At 44.6% G+C, this 27829-nt stretch overlaps 1 protein-coding gene across 5 annotated transcripts; it reads left to right on the plus strand.

Moving 5' to 3' along the window:
* The first annotated feature begins 7511 nt into the window (after positions 1-7511).
* Positions 7512-24806, plus strand: PLEKHF1 (pleckstrin homology and FYVE domain containing 1). Of its 5 annotated transcripts, none has more exons than XM_044987752.1 (2): positions 7512-7529; positions 22226-24806. In XM_044987752.1, exon 2 carries the CDS (start codon positions 22231-22233, stop codon positions 23059-23061), a length of 831 nt encoding a protein of 276 aa, XP_044843687.1. In that variant the 5' UTR covers positions 7512-7529; positions 22226-22230; the 3' UTR covers positions 23062-24806. The 5 variants fall into 5 exon arrangements, with proteins under 5 accessions (XP_044843687.1, XP_044843684.1, XP_044843683.1 ...); XM_044987749.1 differs by lacking the exon at positions 7512-7529 and adding an exon at positions 11507-11605; XM_044987748.1 differs by lacking the exon at positions 7512-7529 and adding an exon at positions 11614-11753.
* Positions 24807-27829: the final 3023 nt, after the last annotated feature.

Genomic DNA, 27829 nt, shown 5'->3' on the forward strand with positions numbered 1-27829 from the left:
CATGCAATAAAACCACTCCTGGGGTGTTGTGAGGCATTTGGTCCAGATGAGTGCCTCAAATCACCCCCAGATTGTGATTAGATGATTACTCCCTGGAGTTAATATTAGATGGTTCTCTCTAGAGTTGTCTTATTGCTATTATTAAGAAAAGGCTTTGATGTGGGGAAACTAAGTAGCTTTTGTGCTTGAAGAAGATGAAGTTGGCAGTTTAGACTGTTGAGCAGCATGTCTGAGCTCTACGGCTTCCATAGATCAATTCACCTATTTAATATGCTTGCAAGACAATCACAATGCATTCCCTTGCTCCAAGCAGATTTACAATTGAGTGACTTTTTTTCCCCAGGAGGTGGAAGGATGCAAAGAGATAAACAGCTCCAAATAAAGCTATCCCAAAACAAGGGGCTGAGGTATTTGATCCTGAGATATGTATTACTGGCTTTACTCCCTTGCAAAGAATAAATGAATCCTAATCAGTATTATGCTAATTGTATTAATGAAAGATAATGCATGCAGTAGTAGCAAGAAATTCTCCTAAGCTGGGTGCATTATGAGGGATGGAGCCTAAGGCATTAAAGAAATTCAAACAGCCAAAAATGTGTAGAGGCAAACTAATGGGAGTGCCCTTTACAAATATTACCAAGGTGGGTGGGGGAGGCTTGGAAAGGAAACATCTTATTTTGAATCAAAAGTGATGTCTCTTGCGTACATCACAATACACCAGAAATAGAAATATCTGAAAACACGAACTCACAGAGACCCCATTCCTCTCCTGCACGGGGGTGGCCAGGATACTAAAGCAAGCACAGAGCATGCAGATGTCTTTTGGAACTGGGAGGCAGGGAAGATGTCCCACCATCTCTTGGGGTATATTCACAGTCGCAGGATAATGCTCTCTGTCCCCTCTTTGGTCTCAAAAACTACCTCTTACCCAGTGAGAGGATGCCACGGGAACTCGCTGAGCTCCCTAGAAAACTTTTTCCCTTCCACATGCTTTTCTATAGGAGGGGGTGGTCTGGCCCTTGGCCAAAGAATGCTCACTTTGCTGATAGAACGGGTCTGTCTGCCTGGAAGAAGGGGATCAATGGGATAGTTCATTGCAGTCTGGTCCTACTGAATCTAGCTGAACAGAACAGCTGGTATTCAGGGGCTTCCTTCTGAGCAGCTAATTCTCAAGGATCTAATTCCAAATTTATAGAAATAATACAAAGGCACTCGCACATTAAGGGCCTTAGCCTCATTTACACTAAGGCCCCTTGGCTGTCAAAAGTTGAGAGTGGACAACAGGAGACAGCTCACTTGATAAACTGCCCTGTTCTGTTAGTTCCCTCTGAAGTACCAGACACTGGGAGAAGACAGGCTACTGGGCTAGGTGACTCAGTGGTCTGACCCAGTCTGGCCACTTTTATGCACATCACTCTAGCGGCGTAAAGGGTGGGCAGCAATGTAACTAACACTCACTTTATGGCCCCTTAACACTGCCAAAGTGGTGTAAAGAGCCCTTACTGTAATTGAGATGCAGGCCCCATGGCTCCACTATGCCTGGTTACCTTACTGCATCCACTGCCTTTCCCCAGCAGATTACAATGGGGGTTGCATACGGTAACATTGGTTGTTTAAGGACGGAGGCAGTGGGCTCTTTTGGGGACATAGGGTTATTTTTGCACTAAAAATCAGTTGTAGTTCTTGTAAACATACTAAGCCTTGAAAATTCAAACATTTCTATTACTGCTTTACAAACATTACACCAGGCTTTTAGTTCCAGGTATAAAGATTGGTGCTGAGGTTCTCTTGTACGGCTTGGAAGTTCAGTTCAATCCAGATACACATCCACAAGTTTGCTAATTCAAACCTTAACCAACCTTCCCTACCTAAAGAAATCCCTTTCCCTCTCCCCCAGGCAGATCTTTTACTCCTTCAGACTAAGACATGATACTCTATATCAAGGGTCCGCAAGCTTTCAGAAGTGGTGGGCCAAGTCTTCATCTATTCACTCTAATTTAAGGTTTCGCGTACCAGTAATACAATTTAATGTTTTTAGAAGGTCTCTTTCTATAAGTCTATAATAGATAACTAAACTATTGTTGTATGTAAAGTAAATAAGGTTTTAAAAATGTTTAAGAAGCTTAATTTAAAATTCAATTAAAATGCAGAGCCCCCCGGACTGGTGGCCAGGACCCGGGCAGTGTGAGTGCCACTGAAAATCAGCTCGAATGCCGACTTTGGCACATGTGCCATAGGTTGCCTACCCCTGCTCTATAGCCCTCCTCCTCACGCAGGTCGGCATAACACTTCCATAGCCGGCATAACCTACCACCCCGTCACCTCCACAGCCAGGCTGACAGAGATCCCATTTGTCCAGGAGTCCACAAATCTCCTTCCACCTTTAAAGATGGATGATGGGGTGCTCCGTGACCTCAGCACTGCCACATTTCATTCCAATATGCTGGTGGCATCACATCTAACTAGAACTTTGCTCTTAGGGTTACCAAGATGTCAGCAGGGCACCTTGAACGTGTGCTCGCTTTTCCTGTGTCGTACTCTCTGGGCCTGTCAGAGCTCTTTGCACATCTGCTGTATGCACAAAACTCAGTCGAGCACTGTTGGAATGTGCAGCCCTCACCTCACTTTAACACAGAAAAGTGGGTGCTGTGTGGGCCCTCTTCCTGAGATGAATTTTACCTTCAGTGTGTGAGTCTCTTACTCAGGGCCGTCCTTGGGAGGGTGTAGGGTCCGGGACAACCCCCCACTCCAGCCCAGGCCCCCCACCCCCATCCCCACTCCACAACTTCCCCCAAGCCCCCGCCTCTTCCAGCCCCTACCCTGCCCCACCTCTTCCTGCCCCATTCCACCCCTTTTCCCAAGCCCCTGCCCCTTTCCAGCTTCCACCGCTCCCCTAGGCGACACAGGGAACCGGCGGGGCGGGCTGCGGCCGGGTCGCTCTCTGCTGCCGGCGTCAGACCCCCTGCTAACTCCACAGGCCGCCCTGGACCCCGCATCCCGAAGCACGGGCCCCTCAAAGCTCTGCTCTTACTCGAACTCTCTTCTAGCTTCTACACTACTGCAGTTAAAAACCTGTGGCTGACCTGTGCCCGCTGACTCAGGCTCACAGGGCTCGGGCTAAGGGCTGTTTAATTGCAGCGTAGATAGTTGGGCTTAGGCTGGAGCCCAGGCTCTGGGAGCCTGTGAAGTGTGAGGCTTCAGCACAGGCCCTAATGGTTACACTGTAATTAAACAGCCCCTTAACCTAATCCCTGCGCGCCTGAGTCAGCTGGCATGGGCCAGCCATGGGTGTCTAACTGTAGTGTAGACATAAAGTGGGGGTAAAGAGAGACTAGAAATATGTTCACCACATAAGTAAAAGGCATATCAACAGGCAAAGTGAGGTTTTTGAATGAAACTTTTTATGTGTCTCTGAATAATCAGTCAATCACAGGTGAACACATAGAAGTTTTTTAATTAACTGATTATTATCGCACTCTTCTACCCTGTGCTGGGTTTTTTTTCTTTCAGTTTTAATATTTGAAATGCCTAATCTACCCAAGTTTTAGTGTTTGAAATACCTAATCTTTCATCATGATTTACCTTGTGTCATAAAAGCACACACTGAATATGAGATCACTGTTTAAATAAAATAGCAACACTGTGGGAAAAGAATTCAGAACAGGAACATGCATAGAATTACACTAGCTAAACTGGGAGACCAAAGCCAGAAGACACAATTTAGCTGGACTATCTGTAAGTATATATCAACCTATTGGATCACCCTTTTTTATACACTCCTCTTTTCCTCACACCTACTTTACGTGCTGAGTTTATTTAGCACTGAACATAGTGATCACATCTCTAGCAATTGCATCACTCTCTTTCTCTTCTCTACCCATTCATCTCAAGGTTTGTGCAGAGGCTGGTCATGGGGACGTGTCATTACTGGGCAGAAGCATGAACAAAAAGGCAGTCGAGGGCTCTGGCTCAGCAGTGGGCTCACATTCTGCCCCAAGACCTGACAGTTTTATCCTGGGATTTCCTAGTTACGTTGGCACAGATCCTCCAAGGTATTTTGGCTCATAACTTCCATTGAAAGCAATAGGAGTTAGGCACCTAAATACCTTTGAGTTTCTGGGGCACTGTCCCTGTGGAGCGCAGCTCTCTCAGCGGATTATGGCTATTTGAGATAACCATCAAGCCTGTTCAGGCCCTTCTGGATTAAATCAATAACTTTGAATCCAGTCAGAAAATGAACAAGAAGCCACTGACCTGCAGCTCTGTTTACATCTGCCTTTGCTGCTCAAAGAGCAATCTGCTTCCTGCTGTAACTGTAGCTTCCCTGTGGCATAAAGTGACTGAAGTTCCCATAATCTAACCTGGGGATGATGAGAGGGAGGCATAGTGCCTAGATGCTAGCAGAGAAGGGCAGGCACAGTCTCCCAGCCAGCAGAGGAAGTCCTCACCACTGTTGCAATCAATGGGCCAGATCCTCTTCTGGTGCAAACTGGCAGAGCTCCACTGACTTCAGGCTAGTTGCAGTGTCTCTGTAACTCAGAGCCTCATCTGCAGAATGGGGATAAATACACTTCCCCATCTCATAGACGTGTGGTGAGGAGAAATTCATTACGGCATTGAAAAGCCTGTGAACAAGACCGTGTATAAACTCGTAAGGGGTTCCCAAATAGGGATACAATCTAAATGTCCGGAAACTGGGAGTAAATAGAGAACCTAGGCAAATACTCACTTCTGAGCCACTGGTTATTCTGAAATGGACACAATTTGGAGGCCTCTTGTTTATCTTTATGGTGTTTATGCAGCGATGTCAATGTTACTAGAGCTCCAGCAATCACTCCGCATTTGCTATAATGTAAATCATTGGGGAGGCTTTGGACATACACTCGTTTCCTTAAACGGAAAGTACACTAGACATCCCTCAGCCATTAGCAAATGACCAGATCCCAGGTCACCACCACTTGAATACTCTGTCTTCAGAGTTTTGAAGAGAAGGGTAAGCAAGCTGGTTCAGGATGTCGGGAGCAGACTGGAGGCAGGGAGAGTCCAGAATCTCGAAAGGATCAAGTGCTGGCTCAGCTACTTTCCCTGCACTTCTGCATGCACTTCCGACACGACCCACCATTCTGCTACTGATTCGCAACTTGACCAGAGAAGTAAAAAGAAGTGGATTTTACGTATTCATGCCTTTACATTGTAAGCTGTTTTGAGTCTGTTATTTATTTGTGACTCATTCCTTTCATACAGTCCTATACATATTTATGGCATTATATAAAGTACAGTTTATTGAGAATATTTATCCTCGGTATTTTAGGGTCAAAAAGATAGATGCCACAAAGACCTTCAACTATATATTATGTCTTGGATCCGAAACCCATTGATGTCAATAGTAAAACTCCCTTTGATTTCAATGGGCTTGGATCAGGCCTTATATAATTGTTGAGGTTAAGTGTATCATCTACTGTGAACAGAACAAGCTGTTTAAGCTGCTATTTGCTTCCTAGGGAAACCCCTAAAAAGCCTCTCTCTGTCTAGCTGCCTCATTATTGCCATTTGTCATCCCAAACTGGCAAGGGACAAATGAAGCACATGTTTCCGAGACTTTTTCAAGTACTGAACTGCACGAAACACTGCCAGTGCTAAGCACGAATGTTAGCAAAAGCAAAACACTTCTTCAGCGCCTAACAATAAAAGTGTTTTGAAACCTTGCCAAAAATGCTGCTAAATACAAATGGTTTTATGATAGTTTAACACTTCGCTTTCCTATTTGTTCTTAGAATTCAACTCGCGGTAAGAACAGAATTTGTTATTTCTCTATATACCAAAGGAATATCCTGTGTAATTGACATATTCATTCTTAATTATTATTCCTTAATATTTAAGTTGCAGCAACACCTAAAGACCAACAGGGTCAGAGCCCCATTGTGCCAGGCACTGTGCAAACATACAGCAAATCACAGTTTTTAAGATACTGATGTATCCAGGTGTGGCTAGGGATGAATCACAACAAATTGTAATACTAGGATGATCCAAATATGCAACCCTAGAAATCTGCCAATTTTTAATGAATGTAGGGTAATCCCACATATTTGATATAACTTCCATAATTTCAACTCCAAGTGATGGAATATGGTCAAGTAGTTAGGCACATGGGACTATGAGTCATGGACTCCGGGGTTCTATTTCTGAATCTGTCAATGATTCACTGAATCTGACTCTACTCCCCACTGAAATCAATGGCAAAGCTCCCATTATTCCCATCTTCAGTGGAAGTGTGATCAAAAGCTCTGCAACACCTTGACTATGTCACTATGCTTCTCTGTGGCTCAGTTTACCTATTTGTAAAAAAGGGAACAAAATATCTACCTTGGTCACCGATTGTGTTACGCTTAATTACAGTTTGTAAAACACTTTTAAGATCCTTAGACTAAAGCTCAGTACATGAGCGAAATACAATAGTAACATTTTTAAGAGGAAGAGAGTGTATTGTTGATTCATCAGCCAGACCTACTCGGACAATAGCACCAGGAAAGATGGGACCTTCCCCTATTCAGGACCATGAAAGGCTAACTTCAGAGTCAACCTGTGTCAAAATTTACTTCCAGCAAATGGACTGGATGTGTCTGACAGAACATCAAGACTTCTTTATTTGAATTAATGATCTGTTGGAAACTGATATTTTTAAGTCTAGAAAAGCTATTTTAGGTCATTTTGCAGGTGATTTAAACATTTATTAGCTCTATTACTTCTGTGAGCTCTGCACAATTGGACTCAAAGACTTTTTAGCAAAGGGGTTACAGTAAATATTCCCAATACAGATTCTGCTAACTCTAAAATACACTGATTCAGCTCTCATCATAGGAGTCTTTCCAATGAGTCCCGTGTGAGCCAGATCAGGCTCATGCAAGAGATAGGGTGGTGTGGTATAAAGGTTTTATTGGCAGTTGTTTGTGATATGTGCATAACTTCCACGTTGGCTGTGCCACTCATAAGTAGTATGATCATCCCAAATTCACGCTAATAAAACCTTTATAATCACACTACACCCTGCAGAATTCCTGATTGACAGATACCTATATGGCATTGTCTAATGTTACGTTTCATGAAGCAGATTAAAAAATAGTGCCCACTGGAGTTCTTAGGACCCTCCTGGCTCTGAAGTCCTAAGTATGTTAGTTGAGTCTTTCCACTGAATTGTGTTGAGAATAGTTTTATAAAATGCCTGTTGTTTTTTAAATACTCAGTTAAACGTACACTTAGCTCGGGATTTAACAGATGTTTTTGTTAACATTATAGACTAATCCTTTTCCTGCAGGCTGTTGTAATAACTTTGCCACTAGAAGATAATAAAGAGCCATTTTTCTCCCCTACAGAGTTTACCTTTGGCTGACTCAGCCTGAACAGCTGCAATTTTCTTTATTTGCTTTGAAATGATTGCAACCCACTTGGGCTGAAGATATTTCTGCTCTTGAGAAACCGGTGTTTTTGGAGAAAAATGCGATGGGCAGTAGATTAGATACTACTACAAACAGGTAAATGGACTTTAAAAGCTAATACTTCAAGTTGTAGCTTTTCTGACTGGTCTCACAAGTGCTTAATTTTTAGGACTTGAAAAAGTACAGCTCCTTAAAGTACAGACCTTTAACAAGTGGCCTTTAGGATTCTTTGTAAAACTGGGGGTTTATTTTTCCACTTGAGGCACTCGGGCCAAGTTGAACTAAGGAAAGGAAGCCAATTTTAAAGTGTGACTGGCTAACAGACCAGGAATGACATACACTTTCAGAGACAGCAGCCTCCCTAACATCATACAGCAGTTGATTGAACTGTTCCACTTTTGACTGAGGATGGAGAAAATAAAGATAATCATAAGTCACAGAATGTTCAACCAAGCCAGGTGCTAGATCTGCTCAACAGTCCAGTGTTTAAAAATATTAACGAAACAAAAATGATTAGGGGTATGGAGCAGCCAGGGGTGGCTCTAGGGATTTTGCTGCTCCAAGCACGGCAGGCAGGCTGCCTCTGGCGGTTTGCCTGCGGGAGGTCCACTGAAGCCGCGGGACCAGCGGAACCTCTGCAGGCAAGCCGTGGAAGGCAGCCTGCCTGCCGCCCTCGCGACGCCGACAGAGCGCCCTCCGCAGCTTGCCGCCCCAAGCACGCGCTTGGCGTGCTGGGGCCTGGAGCCGCCCCTGGGAGCAGCTCCCATATGAGGAGAGATTAATAAGACTGGGACTTTTCAGCTTGGAAAGGAGAGGATTAAGGGGGGGATATGATAGAAGTCTACACAATTATGACTAGTGTGGAGAAAGTAAATAAGGAAGTATAATTTACTCCTTCCCATAATGCAAGAACTAGGGGTCACCAAATGAAATGAATAGGCAGCAGGTTTAAAACAAAAGAAAGTATGTCTTCACACAACACACAGTCAGCCTGTGGAACTCTTTGCCAGAGGATGTTGTGAAGGCCAAGACTATAACAGGGTTCAAAAAGAACAACATAAATATATGGAGGATGGGTCCATCAATGGCTATTAGCCAGGATGGGCAGAGATGGTGTCCCTAGCCTCTGCATTCCGGAAGCTGGGAATGGGTGACAAGGAATGTTCTGTTCATTCCCTCTGGGGCACCTGGCATTGGCCACTGTTGGAAGACAGGATACCGGGCTAGCTGGACCTTTGGGCTAGCCCAGTGGTTCCCAAACTTGTTCTGCCGCTTGTGCAGGGAAAGCCCCTTGTGGGCCGGGCCGGTTTGTTTACCTGCCGCATCCGCAGGTTTGGCCGATCACCAGGGGCGGCTCTAGGCATTTTGACGCCCCAAGCACGGCAGGCAGCCTGCCTGCCTCCCTCACGGCGACCGGCAGAGCCCCCCCAATGGCTTGCCGCCCCAAGAACGCGCTTGGCATGCTGGTGCCTGGAGCCGTCCCTGCCGATCAGGGGCTCCCAGTGGCCACAGTTCGCTGCTCCAGGCCAATGGGAGCAGCTGGAAGCGGCGGCCAGTACGTCCCTCAGCCTGTGCCACTTCCAGCAGCTCCCATTGGCCTGGAACGGCAAACCGCGGCCAGTGGGAGCCGCAATTGGCTGAACCTGCGGACGCGGCAGGTAAACAAACCGGCCCAGCCTGCCAGGGGCTTTCCCCACACAAGCGGCAGAACAAGTTTGGGAACCACTGGGCTAGCCCAACTGGCCATTCTTAATCACACTTCAGAAAAATCAAAAGGGTTGAACATATTACAATTAATATGAGAAATCCCAGAGAAAAGTCATTCAAAACACTGAGTCGTTGGGATAAAGGATATGAATAGGAGAAGTTAGCAATGGATTCAAAGTGAGCTTAACACCTGGAGAAAGAAAGGCTTATAAACTATTACTGCCTACACCTGAATTACACAGAGTCCTAGGACTGCTTTTGATATATTAGTCAGTGCACCGATTTCTGCCTGCTGCAACCTTTGCATATCTGACTGCAAGTGTTATGCAAACAGCACTGAGCTAAGTATTAAATTGTAAGACATGGAGATTTTTCCAATTCTGTGGTATCATTGTGAAGGCAGTTAAACTCTGAGATTGTTTTTATTGGGGTTTAACATCAAACAATTCCCAATAATTTACACTCATTTCCAGTAAAAAGGCTGGCGAGAGAGGAATACATCAGTTTCCCACAAACTGTGGTTTAGAGAAGTCTGCCTTTTCAGGGCTCCTCTTTCTCTGGTGTATTTGGACTGCACCCTAATGTCCTTCACCAGCCGCAAAGAAAAATGAATCTTGGAATAAAACTCTGAGAGTGAAAAACTGAGCTCAACATTGATGCCTACTCTGTGCTGCTGTAAACTGAGCCGGCTTCCCTCTCCCAATTTTTCAAAAATATATTTGTCCTTCAAAGGTCCATTCCAGCAATGCTCACTCACAAAACTTCAGTGGGGCTATGTGCATGAGTAAAGATGTCAGGAATGGTGTACCATTTGTACCCACAGTTAGTCAGTCCACTTTCAGCACTCAGAAACACCTATGAAGTATGAAGAACAGTATCAAGATGTAAGGGCTGACAGACAAAAAATGACCTTTTAAGTTCCCATGATTACACAGATGTTTTAGCTTTAAAATATATAGAGCTATTTCCATATTCTTCTTACCAAAGAAAACTAAAACTTGTACAAGAAACATTTAATATCTTGAGAGATCCATCAGTTCTCATTAAAAATTGGGAAAGCGAGCAAGGCTCTGAATTATAGAACAGTGCAGGCTCGTATAACTCTAATGGAGGTTATGCAGAGTCACCACAGTAAATCTAAATTTTCAAATGCTTTCATTAGCTTTGTATGCCTCCATTTCTGAGTGCTCAACTGAGAAACCTTAAAGGGGGGTGGTTTTCAGAGGTGCTGAACATGTACAGTTCTGTATTAGATCATTGTCAGTATGGGAGAACTTCTAGGGTGACCAGATAGCAAGTGTGACAAGTCGGGGCAGGAGGTGGTAGGTAATAGGAGCCTATATAAGAAAAAGCCCCAAATATTGGTACTGTCCCTATAAAATCAGGACATCTGGTCACCCTAAGAACTTCCTGTACCTAAAACCACAAGCTCCATTCAGAGGAGCATTGCCTGAAAACTTTCTCATGGGGAGGGGCCTTCTGAACACCATTCAACTCCCATCACTGCCGTTGTGTGCTTCAGGAGTGTAAACAGGAGCACGAAGTGCACCATCCACAAAAGCACTCACAGGCTGGTGGTGCGCTGGAGAAAGAGATCAGGTCAGACTGTGGTAAGGGGAATCACTGAAACAAGGAGAAACAAAAAGGGTGAGATTCGTGCCCTCTGGCAAAATTCCCATTGACTATAAAGGGGTCAGGATTTCATCCATGAGGTTGAGAGCAAGACAGAAGAGACGAGAGATACAAGACGACATTATTTTTACTGCATCCATACACTAAAATAGCGCCCAACCCCACAACAAACTTCTCCAAGCCTTTGGAATTTATGTCGTTCCAGATCGTCTACATACTTCAGGCACTGAACCACTTCTCCTCCTCCTCCCTGAGCCTCAGCAAGTCAGGCCCTGATTTCCCCCATCTCCCACACACCCTGTGGCACGGAGAAAGGCTCCGGCAGGGTCTGCGCCGACACCGAAAACTTCCCACAAACTGCTCCTCTCCCTAAGTCCCTCGGGAGAGCTGGTGTCCCAACGTCCCTTCTCTCCGCGGCTGGAGGCTCCCTTGCTCCCCAGCTGGTACCGTGATGACTCCTCCTGCTCCCGCTCCCCACAGCGGCTGGGTGCAGGGTGCCTGTCCTGCCTCACCGCCAGCAGCCGGATCCTCCCCTCAGCCCCTGCTGGCTGCCCCCGTCCCCCTCGCCTCCCACCTCCCCTATTCCACAGGGGCCCGGGCCCCGAGCTCGCCGGCTGGGGACCCTACGGCCCCGCTCGCCCCCCCAGCGTCCATTCCGCCCGCTGGCCGGGCTCTCTCTGGCTTTGCGATTGGCCGAGGTCCCCCAGAGGGGCGTGGTCAGAGCGGAATGCTGAGTCGGAGCGTTCCAGAACCGGACGGTCCTGTTCCGGCTTCCGCGCGCTGATTGGCCGAGCGCCTTCCCCTCCTCCGGAGCAGCGGCGAGGAATGTTGCGGTGCGTTCCAGGGCGGTGCGCGGGCAGCCGGAGCGCAGCAGCCGCAGCCGCAGCCGCGCGCGGGAGCGGGGATCTGCGGAGTCCGCGAAGCCCCTGGCGGCCGCGGGACGGGTGGCGAGGCAGGGGATCCGGCTGGGAAAAGCACAAGGTAAAACTTGCAGGGGCGGGTGGCTCCAGCGCCGGACCGTGTGCAGGGGGAGAGGCGTTCGCTGCCGGCGGCAGGACCCCAGCCCGTCTCAGCTCCCCCCCCGCAGCTGGCGCTGAGTCGCAAACAGCAGGAACTTCACCGCACCCCAGCTGACTTTCACGTGTCCCCGCCAGAGCCAAGCCAGGATCGCGCCTGGGCTGCATTTCACCTGGGAGCGCCCAGCGCTTAGATAGTGAGAAACAGGTAGCAGGGGTTAAGTCCGTGGAGCTGCGTGGCTGACATGGTTGTACTCACTGGCTGGCTCCCACTGGGAGAGGGCTCGGGTCTATTTATACGGGTACTTCTCTTTGTCCCAGTCACCCGAGAATCTGAGCACCTTGTAAACGTTAATACATTTTTGTCTCACAACCTGGTGAGGTAGGTAAGTAGTATTATCCCCAATGTATAGCGATGGGTCTGGCTCACATTCTCTGTGATTCAGTGTTACACCCTGCACCACAAAAAAGTTCAGCTGAAGTCAGTGAGACTGCTTGCATAGTAAGATACTACTTGCTGTGAGTGAGGGTGACAGGACTGGGCCCTCAGAGCTTGGTACAAGGCCACACAGAAATCTTCCCAGTCCAGAGTCACCCTTCCTCTGAGTCAGTTTAGAAATGTTTGGATTGAGCAACATGTTTGGAAATCTGTGTCCTACAAACATGAATGTTTACTACTGAACCCATTAGTCATAAGATCCAGTAATATGAGGCACAGAGCACATTTTAAACCCTGTTTAGCAGAGAAAATTCAGAACAGTAAATGCTCAAGAATCCTTCAGGATATGATTTAGTCCATCATAGCTCCTGGGACTTCCTTTGTTTCTTCTCACTATCCGTTAGACTATAAACTCTTTGTATTTGTGTCTTCTACAACACTGAGCATGTTGTTGGTGCTTTACAAATACTGAATCATAATAACAGTAGTAATAAGCCTTCTATAACGCCTCTGTAATGTGATTGCACTGTTTCTAATCTCTTTTCTTAATGTATATGATTAGCAGTAATGTACTCATCTGTAAAATGGTATAGTAATACTCACCTAATTCCCATGTTTGTAAGGCACTTTAAGATGCTGGATTAACAAGAGCTATATATATGCTAAGTATTTACTTTTTTTTTTCTTTTGGAAAAATAGGCTTAGTCCCGCTAAAATATATGACCATGTTTCAATATCGATTGCAAATTTTGTAACTTTTTTCCATCTAAGGAATTATGCATCATGCATTTTATGTGGTATTGTGACCTGCATAGACAGCTTTCAGGTGCCAGGAGAGCAGAGTCTGTGTGGAACTCAGGAAATCAGTATTATAACTGAACCAATATAGTTTGAAATGCTTTGATGTGAAATCAGGAAACTGTTTAATTGCAACATCTAGAGATATATTCTGATTTATTTTTTTCAAAAACAGCTGTGTGCTTGATTTGCCAGCACAGTTGCTGGGTTTACACAAGCAAACTGTGTATTTGTTCATGCAAATGGACTCCAGCTTTCTGTTTGTATTCGTGAACAACTGATCTGTGTCAACAATTAACATTACTTTTTCACAAGCAGTTATGCCCCTGCATTTCTCTACTCTTGCAGAGTGTGCACCTCTAGCGACTTGGTGGTTTGTAAGACCATCCTGGGGCATTTTGATTAACACCAAGATGAAAGAGAAGAGTGCTAACTACTGGTTACTAGCAACACTTCCTGCAGCACCTTGGTGTTACATAGAAAAGACGCCTCAGAGAACTGATTAGATTTTTAAGGCCAGAAGGGGCCATTAGATTGTCTAGTCTGATCTCCTATATACCACATAGGCCATAGAACTTTACCCAGTTACTTCTGTATTGAGCCCAATAACTTGTGTCTGACTAAAGTGTATCTTCCAGAAACGGATCCAGGCTTGATTTGAAGATGTCAAGAAATGGAGAGAGACGCCACCCCTACCCCTTCGTGCTTTGTTCTGGTCTAGCAGTTGATCACCTCACTGTTAAAAACATGTGCCTTATTTCTTATTTGAACTTGTCTGGCTTTACGTTCCAGCCATTCATTCTTGATATGCCTTTTTCCACTAAGATAGAGTCCTTTAGTCCCCAGTATTTTCTCCCTGTGAAGGTACTTATACCTTCATCCGCTGAAGTCATATTAGCTAGTGACAAGATCACAGGCCAAGATGGCCTGATTCCAGCTGGTGTTCTATTGAAGGGTTCCAGAGGGAAACATCCCCAGGTCTCTTTTATTGGAAGGATATCAATGATGACATGGAGGTTTCTGAATGGACAGTGGATGTGTGGTTACTCTCATGGACTCCACTCACAGCTGTTACAGCACAGGGGGGGAGGTGCCACTGCTGATGCTTCTACTTCTCCATAGGAAACCCACCAGGCCTCTGTGGTTAACACTTAAAGGTTGCATAAGTCATTTGTGTATATATAGCCTTGAAAAATGTGCTCAACATTTTTAACCAGGGTGAAAAATACCTGTGCTGCATACTGTTCCTCAGGCAGCATTCCCCAAAGCCATGCTCCCTTTCAGTTTAAAGGACTGAAACAGCTGTGCACTGTGTTTAATTGTCATGTTGTTAATCAACTACTTAATTTTTTAATACATAACTTTCTACTCCAAATGATCGAACAGTGGAAACAAAGAGTTCAGTGTATTTCATTAACTAATAATATATTAACTAGCTGTAGAGCAAGTTGAATACCACAAAAACAGTGTTTGTCAAATGCCAGGGAAACTAGAATAGTATGCGACCATCCCCACTTACTACCCCTCTCTTGCTGTGGCTGTGCCTTCGTTCCGTTTCTTTCCTTTCCTTCCTCCTACAGATCTGTGTGTACGCACTACTTCTCTCACATGGCTATTCCCATCAGTTGCAGCAGGCCAAATTGGGCCCTGTTCTGTAACGAGAGAAAGTTTTTACTCTCTGGCTATTTGTAATGAGTTGATGGACTGGTGACCACATCACACAAACCCGCCATCACAACTGGCACCTGTGTGTACGTATGTATGTACATGTCCACTTTTTACTGATTATTGGTAAATACACTGTAGTGATTTAACTAGCTCCATAGCATTTATTTTAATAACTACTATGATTCCTCTGAGCCATTGTAACAAACTTTGATACAAGCAGAACAAAAATAACATATTTTCCCAATTTAATAGTCTGGATCAGGAATTACATCCTGAGTTTTTAATTTGCTTATTACTTTATTATTCCTAAATTATGGTGTCTCATTTCATTGGTGGGAGGAAAAAAAATACAATATTGCATATTCCCAGGTCTGTTTTATTTACCAGTAAAAAAAAGCCCTAAATTCATGCAGTGCCTTCCATTTGTACAGAAAACTAAATAACATTTTAAATGAATCACAGTGTTATTAAAGTAAAATTGGTTTTGCAGCCTGATGGTAATTTACAGTTTATCTGAGAAGTACACACTCACTTTCATAAGCCATTTATTCCTTGGGGAATAAGGTGGGAAGTGAACTTTTCTTATCTTTTTGAACTGATTAAATCAGAGCAAATTTTACCATAGAAGCAGAAATCCATGGGTGGGATCATGGGATAGCAGGGATGTGTAATAAAACTGTTTTGCCCATCTGACCCCATACTGGCAACACACTAACAAGCAGTGGTTTGGAGGATTTTTTTTTCTTTCCTCGGGTAATTAATGGTTCTACTTTCAAAAAAGTAACAGGTTAGGGTACTGGGGTACAATAATATAATCTAGACCGGTAGTTCCCTTAGTTTCTCTCTCATTTGAGAGTGGAAAGGATGTTTACACCCAGTCTGTTTGCCCCATTGTTCTGCTGTAACAAAATTTGCAAGTGTTCTGTGCTGCCTAAGAGCCAAAATAAGCATGAAAGTTAAAAATTGTCCTAAATGATTTAGGAGCCTAAGTCCCACTGACTTGCAGTAAGGTGCTTATGAAAATTTTACCCTGTGTCTTTTGGCGGCATATCCTTAATCTGGGATTACGTGGTCAGTTTATTTAGAAGTGTAGGAAGTATATAGAATTCTCCCTCTCTCTCTTTCCTGACTATCCAATCACTACAAAACTTTACCATTCTTCTAAAATAGAGGATTACCCTAAAAATCACAGACTAATATGGAAGGTTGGAGTTCCACTGTCCAGTACCAATGCCTAATGAGAAGCCAACCAACCCGTCAACATCTGGGAAAGAAGGGGGCATGGTGGCATTCTCACCAGGGCATTGTCCTGAACCCTGCTCCACCTTTAGATGCTAAACACACTACACATACTCAACCCTTCTTAAAGCACTTTATACCCTAATAGCCTCGCAGAGCCCCTCTGCGAGAGCTAAGGCTTATTTTACCCATTGTACAGATAAGTAACGTGGGAAAGAGAGGAGGTGATCACATGGTGAGTCAGTAGCAGAGCTGGGAATAGAACCCAGGAGTCAAGCTCTTGTACTACCATGCAGTGAGATTGCCATAAGCAGGATCAAGATTCTGTGTAAAACCTATCCAATTCTGCACTGATTATCCCAAAATTATCTGCAGTATTTTCTTACACCCTGAATTCCCCCACACCAATCTGCCCTTGTTTCAATCTCTCCTCTATTATTTCTCTTTTGGCTGCGTATCGTTGTCTTCCTTATCTCCTTTGTGCTCAAAGCTCCTCTCCTAAGGTTTTCTTGTACGTGTCCAAAAGTAGTCAAGACTCCAGATCTGGAAAATTAGTGTACATGGTGTTTATCCGAGGGCCGTGCTGTACCCTCTGTGCACAATCCATTTATTGTGCAATGTCTGTGTAGGCAGGAGGGAGAAAAATGTTTGCAGGTTGTAGACTCGTCGTAATGGGAAGTGCAGAAGTTAAATCCTGGCTTTGCCATGCCTGCAGGAAAACCGCCTCCGGCTGGAGGAGTCTCATTTGCTCCGACCAGCGAAGTGGTGACACTGAGCCTGTCTCTCCACTCTCCCCAACACAAAGGGAAGACAGTTATTCCCATAATGCAACATTCAAAATATTTTTATTTAAAGGGAAAAGTCACTAGAACATTACTTCAGAAAATGTAGATCTAGTTGCTCCCTTTGGCCTTCTGGCATAAGGTGCATGTAAGTCTCATTCTGATATCGCTCCTGAGCACCACCTTGAAATGACTAGGAAAGGCTGCCTCCAGCAACAATCTGATATGGGACTGGGTGCACAGCTGTGTTATGTGGGGGTGGAGTAGATGGGTGTGGAGTTTCAGCTGTGTTCTTAGTGGGATGGGCCTGGAGGCATTTGTATCCCATTAAACATCCCTGACACAATTACTGCTTTTTCTTTTTCCTCAGTTTGTACTTCACAGAGTAGAAGTCGTGGTCTGCTAATATTTTATTTTTCAGAGAAATTTTCCAACGTCAGACAGATTTTTCCTGTGACCTTTAGAAGAGGAGTGAATAAAATCTCTGCTATTTTTGTGCTACTCTCCCTCATTCATCAGTGTGTGGTAGAGGTTGCAATTGGATTTTGACCACACTACACATTGATGAATAGATGTGCTTAATGCAGTGTGAATCCATCAAATCTACTCTGTCTCAAAGCCTTGAAAAATACTGTACATCCCAACAGAAGTGAGTCAGAGGGTCATTAGAGCCTTCTCCAAATTCAAGGGCGGTCATGGGTTTGTCCTTTTTTGGTTGCTCATAGCTTGCATTTGGCTCATCATGCCTGTGTGGGACATGATCCCAGCAACACGCAAAAGGTAGCTATTGTGGTTCCATCATTTATTAGGAAGAAAATGTTGGCTTTCCCTCTGAATCCATACAGAGACAATGCCCAGTATGGCATTTGGGGCACCTTGCTGCTGAAGGCACTGTATTTACATGTCTGCTCAAGACATGGTCCTGATCATCTGTGGTCAGCCAGATTCAGCACCCAAGAGTGCCCATTTTACTTCATGGCAACTGGTAGGTGCTTGGCAAATACGGCCACTTCATCTAGGTTCCTAACTGGGAGCTGAGCTGTTTTGAAAACTTGGCCCTACGCTTCCTGTAAACTATATGGTTATTAATAGCAGCCCCCTGGCCACAATCTAAACCGGGGAACTTAATTCATTGTCTCCAGTAATTTTAACTGGCGGCTGCTGCTGCTTTTAGAAACTGCTTAGCGTCACTGTATGACGTTTAAGCTACTACTCTGGGGGTGGTTGTGCTTTCCCTATCGCTACCCTGAAAGGGTGTGTTGAGATGAAAAATGCTTCTGTGAATGTAAATTGTCTGTCTAGAATTTTCTCCATGTAGTTATCCATCACTGACGCCAAGAAGTCTAAGCACCGTGTGGCTTTTAGATCTTTTGAAACCTACGTTTTTGAGATAACAAGTAGTTATATATTAGCCGTTATAAGAAATGTTAACAGAAACAAGGACCTGTGCACATCCCCTGTGAACTCTGAGCTGCCGCTGTCTAAAAGGAAGTGATTCAGTTTCTTACAAAGTTTCTTGTGGATTATTACATCTAGACACAGTCTTGGGGCCAATACCAGTAACATAAACAGCATTTTAAATATGTAAGTGGAGGAAGATTTTATGGCATGAGCGTGAAAGTATTTAATTGACCCCAAATTAGGGACTTAAAGGAGTCACTTTCACATCACTTAACCTGGTACTTTTAAAATTAAAAAAAATGTTGAACAGGAGAGCAGTGCTGTGGAGGTGAGAGGGAGGAATGAGTATGCTGTGATCTAGTTCCTTTAATACTACTCAGAATGTTTTCAGAATGACGTGTCTTGTAACTGGAAACACAAATAACAAAAGGAGCACTTGGTGTGATAAATGCAGGGGTTGGGTTGCGTGGGCAGGGTTGTTTGGGGTGAATCTAATAAGAGGAGGATCACAGGGGCTACTCAGAGAATTGGAATTCTGGTTCGGTTCCAGCCTGGGTTTGCAGTGATCAGAGCTGTTACCATTTGGGTGGTGAGTGGTATCCTTGAATTCAATTAATTGTTTCATTGAGCCTGAGGAAGAGCCAGAATTTACCAATGGACATTGCCAGAGAGTCACAGTAATATGTCAGCAGCCCCATGAACTCCTCTGCCTCCCGCCCACTGGCAGCCCTGCCTCCCGCTCCCTCCCTGCACCTCCCAATCAGCTGTTTCTTGGTGTGCAGGAGGCTGGGGAGGAGGCACTGCAGGCTCAAGGGAAGGGGTGGAGTGGGGGTGGGGCCTGCAGCAGAGCCAGGGGTTGAGCAGTGAGCACCCCCCAGCACATTGGAAAGTTGGCTCCGGTAGCTCCAGCCCCAGAATTGGTGGCTATACAAGGAGCCGCATATTAACTTCTGAAGAGCCACAGGTTGGCCACCCCTCCTAGAGGAAAGTGTCTATGGAGCCTTAGTTGGTAGCCTCATCAGAGAGGCCAAGAATTGAGTGGGTGTGGAGACTGCACTGCCCTTTCACCACTTAGATCGCTGCACTAGCAGCCTTTCCACCCATTAATAGCAGGGAGTGCGGCTGCAGTGGTGTTAGCACCAATAAATGCTAGTGAAGGTGGTGGTAAAAACAATTGCACTCTGTTTACACTAGTACTTACTACAGCTGGACCAGTTGCTTATAACAGGTTAAAAAAAATTGCTAGTATGGACACACCTGCAAAGGCAACCCTGTGCAGTGATGGGCGCGTTGCCAGAGCCAGCCCTGCTGTACAGAGCTCTAGTTTTTATGCCTGTCTGTCAAGCACCTTTCATGAGTGACATTTAAAAAAGAAAAAGGAAAGGCATTGTAAGATTGTATTGACTTCTATGGACTGATCTCCACACAGTTTTTGTATCAATGTAATTGTTGGTTAGGGGTGTGGGGTTTTTTTTTTTAACACCGATATAGTTATCCTGGGACAACACCTAATGTGGGTGCAGTTTTGCCAGTGCCTTAGAGGTGCCTTAGAGCAGTATAGCTAATTCCTCTTCTTCAGTAAATATTTCCGTTATGTATTTTGAGGGGGGAGCTTGATGCAGTCTCATCATATAGTGATAACACTCTTTCCATTCCACTAGTATCTCTGGAGGATGCTCATCAGAAGCTACCGAAGTTAGACATTTTTAAACAGCAGGTCCAGAAAACTTGTATCCAAGAGTTTTAAAACTGGCTGAGGAGTTCAATGGACCATTAATGTTGATTTTTTTTCAATAATCCAGAGCACTTGGGAATTAGAAAAAACTATTGTTGTGCCAATTTTTTAAAAGGATCAAAACAGGGTAATTATAGGCTTGTCAGTCTGACATTGATGCTGGGCAAGATAATGGAGCAGCTTGATATGGGACTCTGTTAGTAAGGAATTGAAGGGCAGTAATGCAATTAATTCAAATCAATCTGGGTTTATGGAAAATAGATCTAGTCAAACTAATTTTATCTTATTTTGATGAGATTACAAGTTTGGTTGGCAAAGGTAATAGTGTTGATGTAATATACTTAGAACTCCGTAAGGTGTTTTTGACTTAGTACCATATGACATTTTGATGATTTAAAAAAAAAACAAAAACAACCAAACACTAAATATGATGCACATTAAATGGATTAAAGCCTGGCCAACTGGTTGATCTCAACATGTCATTTTAAATGAATGCGGACTCTTCCTCAAGCTGGTGTGTTTCCAGTGGGGTCCCACAGGGATAGGTTCTTGGCCCTATGCTATTTAGCATTTTTATCAATGACCTGGAAGAAAACATAAAATCATCACAGATAAAGTTTGAACAGGACACAAGAATTGGGGGATGTGGTAAATAATGAAGAGGAAAAGTCACTGATCAGAGCAATCTGGAGCTCTTGGGAAAACTAGGTGCAAACAATATGCATTTTAATAGGGTCAAATGTAAACTTGTACATCCAGGAACAAAGAATGTAGTTCATGCTTCCAGGATGGGGGGATTCTATCCTGGGAAGTGGTGATTCTGAAAAAGGGTTAGGAGGTTGTGATGGATAATAAGCTGAACATGCGCGCGGCTGCTGTGATGCTTTGGCCAAAAGAGCTAATGCACTGCTGGGGTGCATAAACTGGAGAATCTTGTGAAGGAGCAGAGAGGTTATTTTACTTCTGTATTTGGCATGAGTGCAACTGCTGCTGGAATACTGTCCAGTTCTGGTGCCCACAATTCAAGCAGGATGTTGATAAATTGGAAAGGGTTCAGAGAAGAGCCATGAGAATAATCAGAGGATTAGAAAACATGCTTTATAGTAATAGACTCAAGCATCTCAGTCCATTTAGCTTAACAAAGAGAAGGTTAAGAGGTGACTTGATTACAGTCCATTAGCACCTACATGAGGAACAAATATTTAATAATTGGCTCTTCAATCTAGCAGAGAAAGATATAACTTAATCCAGTGGCTGGAAGTTGAAGCTAGACAAATTCAGACTGCAAATAAGTGGTACTTTTTTTTTTTTTAAACAGTGAGAGTAATAACCACTGGAACAATGTACCTAGGGTCATGGTGGATTCTCCAGCATTGACCATTTTAAAATGAAGATTGGCTGTTAGAAAAGAAGGCTTTGTTGGTGCTAAACCCTGTGACAACTCCCAGCCAGCCAAGCAAACTCCTTAGGACTCTCCCTACCCTTATTTTGCCTAGCAGGGAGCACTTGGTGCTCCCAGTTCCTGAACCCCCTTTGCAGTATCCAGTCCCTGTCCCTGGACACTAACAGAAATTACCAAGTCTGCTGTCTCAAAGAGATCGAATACACTGCAGCCTGTTGGCTCAGCTGATGTTGCACACCAGCTATGCAATTTACATTAGATAACGGAGACAGGAGGGAAGAGAATTATCTGGAAGAAAACCTGTTTTTTTCCCGTTTGCTTTGTTACAGACTGTATAGCAAATCATGGATACTTACTGATTTTGTTTTAAAGTGTTAACACATACATTGCACAATGATATTAATGACCAGTGTGTCACTGGCTTTCCTTTGATCTCTTACACAACATTCTTTTCAGATAAGTATCATGAGAGCAATGAGCTAAGCGTGGTGAGTTTGGCAGGCTCGATACAAGTTGCTGTTACATGGGCAGTGAACCCTTTGCCAGTGGGCATTGAGGGGGCTCTTACGGCCACCGCGCCCTTCTGGCTTTGGAATCTATGAATGGGAATAAGCTACACTGGTATAAGCACTTTTTTATCCTGGTATAACTGTGTCCACAGTAGGGAGTTTTATACCTTTTCCAGTGTGTGATATAAGAGGGTTGGGTAACTGAATTCTGATTCCTGAGATGGGCAATATCAGCCTGCTACAAAATATATAAGACACTTGAGTGGGTTTTACTTTTTAATTTGAAGAGTGCTTTGATAAATTATTGCTGGGTAGTGCCACCCAGAAAACTTAAACTCATGTCCTGGCTCTTTGAAAAGCTACTTACTGCTGTTTAAATTTGCTGTTCAGTTTGGAAGCTAGGATTGATACAATTGTTTGCTGAACACATTTTTATAACTTTATTTCCTCCCCCCCTGCTCTAGGGTGAATGAAGGAGATGGTGGACCATCTGGTTAACACTGAAATTAACAGCCAACGCATTGCTTCCGTGGAAAACTGCTTTGGGGCATCTGGACAACCCTTAGCTGTGCCAGGAAGGGTCCTTTTGGGTGAAGGAATTTTGACCAAAGAATGCCGTAAGAAGCCCAAGCCTCGGGTATTCTTTCTTTTCAATGACATCCTTGTGTATGGGAGCATAGTGATAAACAAAAGGAAGTACAACTCCCAGCACATCATACCTCTCGAAGATGTCACCTTAGAGACGCTGCCGGATACCTTACAAATGAAGAACCGATGGATGATTAAAACTTCGAAGAAGTCCTTTGTTGTTTCTGCAGCCTCCCTCACAGAAAGGAAAGAATGGCTCAGTCACCTTGAAGAATGCATTAGGCATCTGCTGACAAAGACAGGCAGGCAGCCCTCCACGGAGCATGCTGCCCCTTGGATACCCGACAAAGCCACTGATATCTGCATGCGCTGCACGCAGACCAAGTTCTCCACGCTCACTCGCAGACATCACTGTCGGAAGTGTGGCTTCGTTGTGTGTGGGGACTGCTCCAGACAGAGGTTTCTGATGCCGCGCCTGTCCCCCAAGCCGCTGAGGGTCTGTAGCCTGTGCTACAGGCAGTTGATGGCAGAAAAGAAGAAGGAAGCAGAAGTTGACCTGAGGCAGCCAGAGCAGATTGACTCTTCCATGACTGGTTATGAACCATCTAGTGGTGAAGACAGTGATAAATCTGATGATGACAAAGTGGAACGGTGGCCGGGAGACGCAGAGTTTTATGCCTCCGAAGTATCTTGGTCGTCTTTCCATAGTTGACCTTCTTACCCTTGACTTAAAGCCTGAGGAGCCAAATTCCGACTTCTGATCCGCGCATAACCCTGTGTTTTCAGTGGTGAGCGTACATTAGAGGGTGAAATGTAGCCCCTCTTTATCTTGTTTACTTTCATGTGTTTTCCTGATTAAGTCAGTCTCTAGTGATTTAAGAGAACTAGTATTGTGTCATATTACTCTCGCAGGGCATGGCCTACATCAAGACCAGGTGGTATAGTGGGCAGAGCACTGGACTGGGAACCAGTAAACCAAGGTTGTGTTCCCTGCTCTGCCATTGACCTGCTGGGTGACCATGGGCAAGTCACTTCCCCCCTCTGTGACTCAGTTTCCCTATTTGTAAAATGGGGCTAATGACATTTTTTGCTAAGAGCTTTGAGATCTACTGATCTCTGTACAAGAGCTAAGTATTATTGTTATGTCTCAAATATGCTACTCACCTGGGGGTGGACCCTTTTGGGGATAGTAGAGGCCCATTGATGGGGTACCTTGTGCTGCTACGGCCTGTGCTGTACCTCCTCTGTAGGGAAGACAGGACTTCGCCTCCAAGGCTGGGATGTGTCATGAGCACTACATACATATAAAATGATAGAACTAGAAATCTGAAGTACATGGAAACCTGGGCTAGTGCCCTTTGACCTCAGTATGGTAAGATACTGAAAAATAACCAGCAGGAGACCTGGGTTAGACTTTGACTGCCTCTTGCTCCCCAAGCTGCCTGAAGCGGGGAGCCCTGGGGAAATGGTGATCTCAGGAACAGGGAAGTCTTGTGTGGCTCTGAGGTGAAACCTGCTGACTTCTCATGAGCATCATTAGCACAGCACTGGAGAAGTCCTCCCTCCCAGCCAGAGAACAGCCATTGTGATGACAGAAGGGAACGGGAGAGTTAAGGTTTATATTAGGGGTGAGGTGAAAAAGAAGAGGCTGGCTCAACTCAGCAGAATCACCCCACTCCTGCCCCTCACATGCCTATTTCCAGGTCTCAAAATCAGTAACGCAGCCAGATTTCTATTCCACTGCCCCAGGGATGTAAGAACCCCAGCCGGGTGGGTGATGTAGCACAGGGTGGGAGAGCTAGTGCAAGAGGTGGTGAAGGGGTGGGTGGATGGTCAAAACTAAGGTCGGATTCTATGAGGTGCTGAACGTGCTCAATGCCCAGTGACTCACTTGCTCATTAAGGCCCCCAGCCTTTGCTGTAAACGTATGTTGCATAACTTCAGGCGTGAACAGTCCTGCTGACTTCAGAGTTATGCACATGTGAGTGTTTTCAGGTTCAGGGGATAAAATTATCTGCTTAATTAGACTTGAACTTTGACATTAAAGTTAATCTCAAGTGAGAGAGACTGTGTCTATTCAAATAGCCTTTCATGGTATCATGTGTAACTAAAACCATTTACTATCAGTGAAAATTAGACAGCAGCAATTGTATTGCAGCAAATAACTGTACAACAAAAGCTCAGTTGCTACCTTTTTTGTGTATTTTATATTGTGTATTTTATACTCTTGAGCAGGAATTTAGTTAAAAGTAATTTTCAACATACATTTTTCTTTACCATACTCCAGTCTATCTAAACACTGCATTGCATGCCAAATGACCAGGTTGGGTTTTTTTATTAGTTCAAAGTAATTATTCTCATGGATTTTATTTTTTCCTTTTTTATATAATGCCAATGTCCAGCCAGTTCATATTATTCAACCGATTGTCAATAAAGATATGGCCGAGGGGAGAAAAAGTGACAAAGTAAATGAGCTGTTATTTAACAAAAAAACAAGCACTGGGTCATATGCTTTGATCTAAACACATCCAGTCTAGGATGAATTCAGCAGCAACTCTTCAGTCATGTACTGAACATTTGGGTTTTCTATTTACTACTTGAAAGTGAATATTACTGAAAAATATCCAAGTCTGCGGCTTCCTTTCTGTTTATTCCATTCTTTCTCGGCAGACTAAGTTTTCCCAAGACTCTTGCCATCCCCTGCAGTAATTGAAGTGGTGTTTTCCGGTGTGGGAGGAGATAGTGCAGAAAGGGCCAAGAAACCTCATGACCAAAACACATGTTTCTGGTTTGTAGAGTACTAAAGAACATTGAGTCCTATTTTTTCCATCCCTCTTCAAATTCTAGTTCATAATTATGAACAGTGGCAAGTGCATTTATAAAGCCTCCCTCCCACAAGTGCGTATAGGCTTCACAAACAAAATAGGACCTTAACAAAAATAAGTAATTACAAATATGAAAGCCCAGAACAGAAGCTCCAAACTTGCCTAATGTAAGGCCTGATGTATGCCCTCATCAGGCGAAAATCCCAGTGCCTTCAGCTGACTCCTTAATAACTGACTCCAGAAAGAGAGTCCAGTTTTTTTAAATTTTTTTTCCCCTCTGAGATCAGCTTTCCTTCCTCCCATATATAGACATGTGCTGCAGTTAATGGGACCTAATCACTGTATGGATTGATTTACTCTGTGGTGAAAGGGGCTTATACTTAACAGATGTCTTTGATTCAGAAAAGTTCCCTCTCTAAACTGCAGCAATGAACTGACCTAGAACCCAGCTGCTTGTAAAATGTGTACTGCAGTGCATGCCCTTTCCCAGAATGCTGAAACAATCCACCTATTCTGCCCTTCCCTGTCCCATCCCGTCCCCCCTCACGAGGCTGGTGAGAATAAAAGTTAGTGGGTAGAAAATAAACAGTAAGACACTAAGGAAAGGGCTGATGATTTAGTGTCTCAGTCACTAATCTTTCTGTGAATCTAAACAAGATTCTGGGGTTGAAATATACTTTGCATTGGAGAGCTCTATGCATGCGATGAGTGCTTATCTACGCTAGGCCTTTTTTGGCTTTTTTCTACAAAATTTCTCACTAAATTTTCTACAAAATTGCTGCTAACACTGATTCACCACCAGCAGTAGGCACATTAGTGTAGACAAGAGTTTCAGATACACAGTGCACAAAACTCCAGGAGCCATGCTCACACTGGGTCTCCCATGATCACTACCACCAGTGGCAGCAAGGAGGAGACTGTTCAGGCCGAGTAGCCCTAGCATCGCACTTATTTGGGTAAGTATTACAAGCAGAGAGGATTGCAGCCATTGCTGGGCAGGAAGTTTCATAAAACGTTTGTTTCTTTTAATTGTCTGACCAGCTAGTTGTGACTTGGCCAAGACCACAGAAAGGGTGGGTGTCCAGGGCCCGGGGATTCCTGGCTCCCAGCCCTATGAACACACAGGCATTACAGCAGGGTTTGTACTAATACAATACAATACCACCTGGATTTTTAACGTGACTAGCTGTTTGTTCGTTTTGTTTTGGCCTGATCCTATGACTGCTCCATTGAGAAAGAGCTTCCTGTTTTGGAATTAAATAAATCCTACTGCTGGCTTGATTATGGAGTTTTAAAGAAGGGAGAGTGGCAATGTGCAGGTTGTGTGTGTTAATTGCATGACAACTGAACATGGCGAGGGCCTATGTTAATCACAAATACTGACCTTGAGGGAGAAAGTATCCAGGTTTGGTTTTTGGGGGAGATCTTCCTGCTGCACTTGCTGGTGGCTGCTCTGCAGTGACACTACTCTTGCTGAGGGGGTTCCTGCCCCTCCAGCTCCAGTGCAAATGCCCCATTTTGCAGCAGGGGAAGTGTTGCCAGACGTTGAGTTCTGCAGCTCGGCAACTGACCCCCGGCAGTGCTTTCGGAAGAGCACTGCACAGTGTACACGATGTTGGAATGGTGACACAAACAAACTGTGAACTAAAGTAAGGAGGACTAGAGCCAGCTGACTACACCTACACTAAAGTGGGTGCAAGAGCTGCAGGACCAGAAAGACAAGCTATACGAGAGGTGCAGGGCCGCAGGTAGAAGGGTTGTCAGGCAAGGGAAGGTAAACAGGGGAGTAAAGTCAGGGCACTCAGAGAAGTTCATGCCTGTTTCAGTAGACACTGGAGCAAGGGGCGGGGGGGTGACAAGCCGAGTGAAGTGGAGTCTGAGTGACTAATTGGCATCCAACCATTGAGAGAGTTGGGAGACATTTTTGGCATGAGAATGAGCTGCTTTTCTGGTGGACGTGGAGGGGGGAACCTTTCTTTTTGCTGCAGCAGCGTAAGGGGTGGCCCCGAAGCTTTTGAGAGCAAAGAGAAACATTCCATTTGTTGAGCAATGCAAAGAAATGTCAGCTCTGGGGCACGTGACACCTACTGAATGTGTTGGAGGCTTTCCAGGCAAAATGACAGGAAAACAGAGCTAAAGTTCATGGAATGTTGAAAACCACAGCCTCAGCCATCCAAAGTCAATAGCAATCTAATGAAGTGAACAAAGCAACTAGTGTAGCAGCCTGCTACAAAGGCAGCAGAATGAAAGGTAAGAGTGACCGATCTGAGTTGTGAGTAAAGTGAAGTGAAAGGCTCTAAACAGCTGCAGTAAATTAAAGACACGTTCTAGGCTTCTAGATTCTAGAGGGTATTGCCTGGACAACACCCCCTGTGTGCCACAGTGATCATACTGCGGACTGGGAGTAGCTTACAGGCGGGTGAGGGCACCCCATTGAGATCAGCGCTGGAGAATGGATATTTGAGTAGCCAAGGCGGAGATCTGGCCTGCCATTCAACATTGGCTCTGCAGCAGCAAAGAGCCAATCTTTCATTGTGGGGGATTTTTTTTTATTTATTTTAAACAAGGAACTGAGAAGGCAAATATAGCACGGAGGGCCAATCTATGAGCCTTGAGGCGCATCCTAAAAATATTGGTTCTGCTTGTCTGACTCTT

The sequence above is a fragment of the Mauremys mutica genome, chromosome 14, assembly GCF_020497125.1.
Source record: "Mauremys mutica isolate MM-2020 ecotype Southern chromosome 14, ASM2049712v1, whole genome shotgun sequence".
NCBI classification, from domain to species: domain Eukaryota; kingdom Metazoa; phylum Chordata; order Testudines; family Geoemydidae; genus Mauremys; species Mauremys mutica.

Coding starts and splice junctions, on each gene's coding strand:
- PLEKHF1 (XM_044987752.1), top strand. CDS start 22,231: ATGAAGGAGATGGTGGACCATCTGGTTAACACTGAAATTAACAGCCAA.